Consider the following 8355-nt stretch of genomic DNA (forward strand, 5'->3'; position numbering starts at 1 on the left):
GACCAGGCTGGTCTCGAACTCACAGAGATCCGCCTGCCTCTGCCTCCCAAGTGCTGGGATTAAAGGCGTGCGCCACCACCGCCCGGCTTAATGTCAATTTTCATTCAGAGACTTGGGGAGGGAAAAACTACAAAAATGGAACTGAAAAAGACCAGATTATCAGATCTGAAACCAGGTCTACGTACTGAAACAATTATTACTGTTCTTTGAGAGATAAGAAAGGGCTAGAAATGCCTAAGCACTTCTGCAGAGAATCTGGGTTTGGTTCTCAGCACCCAAATGGTGGCTCACAACTATCCATAATTATTCACTTACAGAGGATCCGGTACCTCTGACCTCTGCAGGCACCAGGCACACACATGGTGCATAGACATATATGCAGGTGAAATACTCATAAAATAAATCTAAAAACAATTTTTAAATGAGAAAATTTCATGAAGTATTCAATTAGTGAGGTAGTTTGGTTTTTTTTGTTGTTTGTTGTTGTTTTGAGTCAGGGTCTCATTCATTATGTAGCTAAATTATGTAGACTGGCCTTAAAACTAGGCTCCTCCTACCTAAGTCTTCCATTACAGTGCTGAAATTTCAGGAATGTGCCACCACACCCTGAATAATCTATGTTTATTAAGTAGGCACTGATTTAGAGTGAACTTAATTTTGAAACCAATTCTTTTACAGCTAATGCTTATTAAGTACATTTTGAAACTGACCTAGTAATAGCAATGTTCTAATGGATTAGGAGCTCTTTGGAGCTATATAACTGTTCTTTAAAATAGTTGTGGAGCTGAAAGTGTACTCAATAGTAGGATGTGTACTGTGCACTTGGGAGGCCCTGGCTTCAGTCTCCAGCACTGGGGGAAAATAGAAAAAAAAATCAAAGAAGACAGACGCCCATACATAAATATAAATCTTGCACCTAGGCAGTCATCTAAGGAGCCAGCTATAACATACGCCTGTATTTTCTGTACTTCCTGGCCGAGCAGAGATGTCACATTAACCTAAGTAGCACAACGCTAACAAAGCTGAACATGGTCCAGCCATGGAGCTAGCCTGTCTCACTGTATCTAATGAATCCCATAGCTAGCAAGCCTTAATATGTCAGGTGTGGTGGTACACACCTATATTCTCAGATGTTGAGTCAGAAAGACCAAGGATTGGAAATCAGCCTGAGTTAGCAACACAGTGAGACTCCTATCTCTAATAAACATAACAAAACAAAACCATAAAAGGGAAGACATATTTGAAAGATTGAGAGAATTCACTGAGAATTCTATAGTTGGCAATGAATTGTTAATAGTTTGTTTTCTTACTTCTGCCCTTTTGTGTGTTTATAGATGAAAATTCACTTACAAATGAAGAGCAAATTAAGTGTAAAGATATCTAAAAAGATACCTGTAAGTATGGCACATCCCTGCAATCTTTGTAGTGGGGATGTGGATGCAAGATTTAAAATTCAAGGTCAGCCTGGGTTATACAGCCAGACCCTCTCTCAAAAAGGTTTTTTTTAATGTTAATATTTCTTTAAAGCATATTTAAACGGGGTGGTGGTAGTGCACACCTTTAATCCCAGCACTCAGGAGGCAAAGACAGGAGGATCTCTGTGAGTTTGAGGGCAGTCTGGTCTACAGAGCAAGTTCCAAGTTCCAGAACAGGCTCCAAGCTACCATGAAACCCTGTTTCCAACGGGGGGAAAAAAAGCATATTTAAGTCAGGTGTGGTAGTGTAGTGGCACACACCTGGGATCCACCATTTGGAAAGTGGACAGTCAGGAGTTCAGGGTCATCACTGGCAACATAGTGAGTTGAAGACCAGCCTGGACTACATAAGACCCTGTCCCAACTCTCTCGCACAGAAAAAAGCATTTTTACATGATTTTTACATGATCACTAAAAGACAGAATATTCTTTGTTCTGCATGGCTATTCACTTGACTCACAGGGTCAGATGCAGTTTAAGCATCTAGATGCAGGACGTGAACATTCCTCTACTGTCTTAGACTCACCTCCTCCAAGTCCTCCAGTGTCAGCGCGTATTTCACTCACCCTTCTTGGGGGTAAGGGAGAGCCAGCAATACAAACTTCATCTGTCCTTTCTAGGTTCTGAGGTGGCATGACCTATAAAGAATTGTTTCCACAAAAATCTTAATAATCAAGAACATTTCGCTAGAAATAAAGTAACAGTCTAAGGCAAAAGGAAATTTTTGTCTGATTAGTTATTTCTTAACTGAACTACTAAAAGATTCAAACCAGTTACCTGACTGAATTGTTTGAACCAATGTTCCTGACTATCTGGAGAGTCAGAATTTTTACTGTCATGGAAATTGAGGACAGTTACAGGTTCTCAAGAAACCTGATTCTTTTTCCTCTTTGATTCAGGAATAAACCATTAATCACACTGCAAACCCCTGTCCCCCGAGGGCAGAGCCTATAAACAGTACTGATGTGCTCCCCTTACAGACAGATGGTAAGATACTGTCACAAACCTCCTCACACGTAGGGACTCTGTTTTCATTCTCTCTAATTCTGTCCCACAGTGGGGACTCTGTTCTCCATGCCAAATGATCTAAAATTTGCCCTTCAATCTGGTTGAGGTGTTGGACCACTTCTCTGCAAAGACCATCTTCTGCTCTAATAAATACTTCTATTACCTGAAATAAAGAAAATTCCCAGGTTAACTAATAATTACTATGATTTTTAATGTAAAAGTCTTATGAGTATAAAAGCAAAATGAAACATCTAAATATTTTTGAAAATACTCAATTTATCAGAAATCACAAGTTTAATAATGCAATACCATATATAGCAAGCAGCTCTTCTTTTTATAATATTTGTAAATAATCTACACATGAATAATATAAAATATTTTGTATAATTATATATTTCAAAATTTATAAACAAAAAATACACTCTATAAGTCGAGCCTGAAAACAATACTCTTAAAATTTTATATTAAGGGGTGTGTGTTTGTAGGCTAAAGGCCAAAGGCTTACTTTCCAGTATTAATAAAAACAAAAAATAATATTAAAAATCTCTGAACATAAGCGGAGTGTGGGGGTTCATGCCTGTAATCCTAGTACTGAGGAAGTGAAGGCAAAAGAATCAAAAGTTTCAAATTATCCTTGAGTTTGATGCCAGCCTGGGCTAGATTAGATTCCTTATCTCAAAAATAAGTAGGGTGATAAAAAATTAATTTTTTTCCTGAAAGATCTTTAGTACTAAACTCTCATAAATAAGAAAGGATGATATACAAAATTGGTGACATGAAGGCTACTGTTTTAAAAAGATGTGTGATATTTTGATTATGTTCTGACAAATAAAGCTTGCTTGGAGTCAGAGGGCGGGGCCAACCACTAGCTGACCAAAATTAACCATGAAGGTTTGGGAGACCACTGAGAGAGGAGACAGGAAGTGGTAAGGTGAGGTAGGAAGCTTGTGGCTGCTCCCCTGCTTCTCTGCTCCCTCAAGTTTTTACCCCCACCTCTGACTCCTGTTTCTTTATTGATGAGATTAGTTAGATTTACACTTTCAAAAAGATTTATTTTTAATTTATGTGTGTGTGTGTGTGTCTTTATGTCCTGTGTCTGGATGGGAAGGAGGCCAGAAGAGGGTTTCAGGTCCTTTGGATCTGGAGTCGATGTGGGTGCTGGGAACTGAACTTAGGTCCTCTCCACAGCAGGAAGCACGCTTTACTGCTGAGCTGTCTCTCCAGTCCCAGCATCCCCTCTTCTTACCCCTCCACCCTTGCTTCTCTTTTTCCCTTCCTTTCTGAGGCAGCCCTTGCTATGCAGCCCAGCCCAGGTCAAGCTCGCGATCCTCCTACTGGTGTAATCCACCACATCTGGCCCCCTCTTAGGTCTTCAATCACAGTATTCTGCAGTCCTTTGGCAGATGGTAGAAGAAATCAGGTGAATGTTTCAGCCAAAAGAAATACTGTATATTACAAGAATTTATATAGGTCTTCAGACTCTATTTAACCTTAGTTCACTACACAGAGATTATTAAATATTTAATAGGATAGATTTATATGTTTAATGTGAACAAGGTGGGTAGCAAGAGGTTGGTCTCATTCATAATCATCAGTATAATTTTAAATACCTTATAAAAATGATAATGTGGTACATCAAATATTTCAACAATAAATGGAAAATTCCCAGGAGGCTTATAGGAAAAAGCGACAACCTCAAGGCAACAGGCCAAGAGTGATTTATGGAATGCGTCTTGTTCCAGAACAACCTATAAAACAAAGTAGCATTTAGAAACAGTAGCCCACTCTGAAAACCACTTCATATCCAGTTTAAATGTACTCATCATTTATTAAAATATAGATTAAAGGACTATACAAGAACTTCCAAAAACATATGCTATGAAATACTTTTTTAAAGATATTTTAAAATGACAAACAATAAGCTTTTGAGGATATGATAAAACTAGAGCCTTATGGATTGCTGGTGGGAATGTAAAATATGAAATGCTGCTTTGAGAAATAGTATGGTGGCTTTCAAAATTAAACATAAAATTACTGTATGAGACACTTGCCTCACCTCTGTGAGATTCTGGTCCAGTCTCCAGAACTACCATATGACACACCAACCCTAACTCTAGGAATAAAGAGCCATCAGGGACCAAAAGCAAACACTCAAAACAGATGCCTTGCACACCAGCAACCATGGCAGCACTGTTCACAACAGTCAGAAGCAGAACGATCCTAGTGTCTATCAACAAACGAGTCACAAACAAAAAATTTAAACACAAGGAAAGGAGTTGTGATGCTTGCTAGAACATGGATAAACAGTGAAAGCAAACTTAAGTCAAACACAAAAGGGCAAACATGATTCCAACTATCTGGGGAACCTTAAATAGCTAAACTCAGAAAGCAGGAAGACAGGACACAGAGGGCCAGAGAGAAGGAGGGATGGAAAATTAGTGTTTAATGATGGAAGATGGTGAGGATAATGGCTGCAAAGCTCTGCCAACGTACACTGAAATGTAACCTTCAAGATGATGAAAAATGCTTTCTTAAGTAAATTGCACCATATTAAAAATCTTTTAAAAGAGATTAAACTATATGTTCATCTAAATAATATATTAAGTACCTATTTGATATTAGTCCCTAAGTTGTAGCTATGGGTTATATGCAATTCAGTATATGTTTCATGCACACAAAGTTAAGCCATAAAGCAGCCTATATATATGGTGGCCTACAACCATCCGTATCTCCACTTTCAGAGGATCCAACACCCTTTTCTGACCTTTGAGGATACCAGGAGCCACACACATGGTGCATATGCATAAGCATGTGGGCAAACACTTATACACATAAAATAAAATATAAAAAAATCAAAACAAACCAAAAAAGAAACAATAGTATGTCCCTGTAGTCACAGCATTTGGGAGATTGGGGCAGGAAGATTAGAAGTTTAAGGCCAGTGTGAGTTAGACTAAGTTTAAGGTCTACATGCACTACATAGTAAGACCTTGTCTCAAATTTTAATAAAAGAAAAAGAGCTAAATGTTACAAAAAATTCAAACTAAATATTGACCAATTTTATAACTTTAAAAATGTTATTTTAGCCGGGTGATGGTGGCGCACGCCTTTAATCCCAGCACTCGGGAGGCAGAGGCAGGCGGATCTCTGTGAGTTCGAGGCCAGCCTGGTCTACAGAGCAAGTTCCAGGACAGGAACCAAAGCCACAGAGAAACCCTGTCTCGAAAAACCAAAAAAAAAAAAAAAAAAAAAAAGTCATTTTAAAAATTAGCTCTTTTTTTAAAAATTTGACTTATCCCTATGTATGAGTGTTCCATGTACATGTTTTCTGTGCAGCACTCTCTGGTGCTCTGGCGTCTGGAGAGGCCAGAAGAGTGCATCAGATATCCTGGGACTGGAGGTGGAGAATCGTAAGCCACCATGAGTGCAGCCCACTAAACCCATGTCCTGTGCGAGCGGCAAGTGCTTTTAACCACCGAGTCAGCTCTTCAGCTCCAAAGCCAGCACTCTTCTTCTTTCCACCCTTTTGTTGTTGCTGTTCGAGACCGGTTCCTCTGTGCATCCCTGGAACTCTCTCTGTAGACCAAGCTGGCCTCAAACTCAGAGATCCGCCTGCCTCTGCCTCCTGAGTGCTGGGACTAAAGGCGTGTGCCACCACCGCCCAGCTCAAAATTAGCACTCTTAATTGTAAAGAGTCCCTTTTAAATTAATGTGAGTGACATGTAGATAACCAGGGAAGTGCTGCAGTGCCTTCCACAGCCCTCACAGTTCATGCTCCTAGCCTTAATTGAGTGGTTCTAGTTTTCCCTAGCTTCATCTTTATAAGAGACTATTTTTAAATGTCACATAAAATTATGTATAATTATAAGACACTAGTGTTTGTTTAGGGTATTTTATTGGTTTATAAAGATCATCTTGGGAAAAAAAATGTTTTGTTTTGTTTTTTTTTTTTTGGTGATACTCCCCAAGACCTTGCAATGCTAATCAATCATAATGGAATGAATTCATCCCCAGCCCGTCTTTGATTTTTTGTTGCACAGGATGGCCTCAAACTTGTTATGAAGCTCAGGCAGACCCTGAAATTGTGGTTCTCCTGCGTCAGCCTCCAAAGCAGGTAAGATTTAAAGGGTAAGCCATGGGAAAATATAAGACAAAATCATCTGCGTCAAAGGATGGTTGGATACTCATGTTCAAGTCCCATCCAGTCAACAGCCAATGTTTTCCTTCTATCAGACTTGTATAAAAATCCATGTTATTAAACAAGCCCGCTCAAGTCCAGTCTGAGTATTTTAGCACGTGACTACTGTGGCATGAACGAGAATGTCACTCATCCACTCCAGGGTTTGAATATGTGGTCCCTATTTGCTGGTATTGTTTGGGAAAGATTTAGGAACTGTGGCCTTGTTGAACCAAGTTTGTCACTGGAGGCGGGCCTCACAGTTTGCTCTCTCTGCCTTGTGCTTGCTGGTGAAGATGTGAGTCTTCAGCTTTCTGTTCCTGTCACTGTGCCTTCACTCAGCCATCATGGACTCCTTCCCTCTGGAACAATTAGCCAAAAATAAACTCTTTCTTCTATAAGTTGCTTTCATCATTGTATCTTATCACAGAGAAGTAGTGAATACATCTACAGACCCTCCTACCCTAAAGTCAGTGTTCTACTGTATGACCTGCTGCAGTGAGATCACCCTTTAGTCCGCTCCACATACCTTACACTGTTAGGGTCCAGGGCTCTGTGTACAAGTTTGTTTCCTTAGATGCTAATCTTATTCCCTAAAGAACACATCATTTCTTTGTAATGGCCTTTTGTTGGGGGGTGAGGGTGAGGATGAAGCTACGTCTTACTGTAGTGATCAATACATTACTATTGTACTCACAGATAAATCCATGTCTCCCAATCTTTTTTGTTCCTGCTCAATAACAGACTCTAATACTTTATAGTAAAGCATTTCTGCAAAACGAAAATATTTGTTGGCAATTTCTGTTGAAATAAGAAAAATCACAAAAATTAAATACAAATTAAGTAAATATCACGGAAAAAAATTGATCCCTCCCTTCTCTATCCACAAAATAAAAACTAAAAACCAAATCCATACTTTCAATTACTGTAACTAAATTTATTTATTTAATGTATATTGGTGTTCTGCTTACACATATATCTGTGTGCCATGTGTGTGCCTGGTTGCCCAAGAGGCAAGAAAAGGGCATCGGATCCCCCGGGACTGGGGTTATAGATGCTTGTGAGCCATTGTGTGGGTGCTGGGAATTGAACCTGGGTCTTCTGGAAGAGCTCTTAACTGCTGAGCCAGTGCTTTTCAACCTTTCTAGTGCTGTGACCCTTTAATACAGTTCCTCATGGTTTGGGGAGGAAAATTATTTTCACTGTTACTTCATAACTGCAATTTCACTACTGTTATGAATTGTAATGTAAATATCTGATATGCAATCCCTGTGATAGTAATCTGTGGTCTTGACCCACAGACTGAGAACCTCTGTGTTGAGCCATCTCTCTGGCCCACATCCATACTTTCTATAGTTGATGTTTCAATTATCCCTAAAAATGTCTCAATATTCCTTTTTTCCCTTTTTCAATGAGTCAGGGCGCACTCTATAGCCCAGGGTGGCCGTTAGCTCTAATCACTAGTCCTGCCCCAGCCTCCCAAGCACTGGACTTACATATATGAGCTCCACAACTGGCTTAAGTACCGTTAATGTTAACATTTTCATATTTTCTAAAACTGACACGAAAGCAGCATATAAAGAACTTAGTGTCTCTGCATGAGATGCACACACTATCACTGTCTCTGCATGAAAACACACACACTATCACTGTCTCTGTATGAGACGCACACACTATCACTGTCTCTGCATGAGA

General features: G+C 39.5%; 1 protein-coding gene across 2 annotated transcripts in view; it reads right to left on the reverse strand.

The window, feature by feature from the left end:
* Positions 1-8355, reverse strand: part of Rbl2 (RB transcriptional corepressor like 2) — a 53499-nt gene that overhangs the window by 20009 nt on the left and 25135 nt on the right. The window contains exons 11-14 of one of the 2 annotated variants that reach the window (XM_005369600.3): positions 7358-7461; positions 4094-4231; positions 2482-2646; positions 2002-2113 (exon numbers count right to left, since the gene is read on the reverse strand). In XM_005369600.3, the coding sequence (XP_005369657.1) occupies positions 2002-2113; positions 2482-2646; positions 4094-4231; positions 7358-7461 (519 nt within the window). The remainder of the gene's footprint in view (positions 1-2001; positions 2114-2481; positions 2647-4093; positions 4232-7357; positions 7462-8355) is intronic. The other variant, XM_026777286.1, reaches the window with a different exon arrangement.

Source organism: Microtus ochrogaster, unplaced genomic scaffold (assembly GCF_000317375.1).
Source record: "Microtus ochrogaster isolate Prairie Vole_2 unplaced genomic scaffold, MicOch1.0 UNK54, whole genome shotgun sequence".
NCBI classification, from domain to species: Eukaryota; Metazoa; Chordata; class Mammalia; order Rodentia; family Cricetidae; genus Microtus; species Microtus ochrogaster.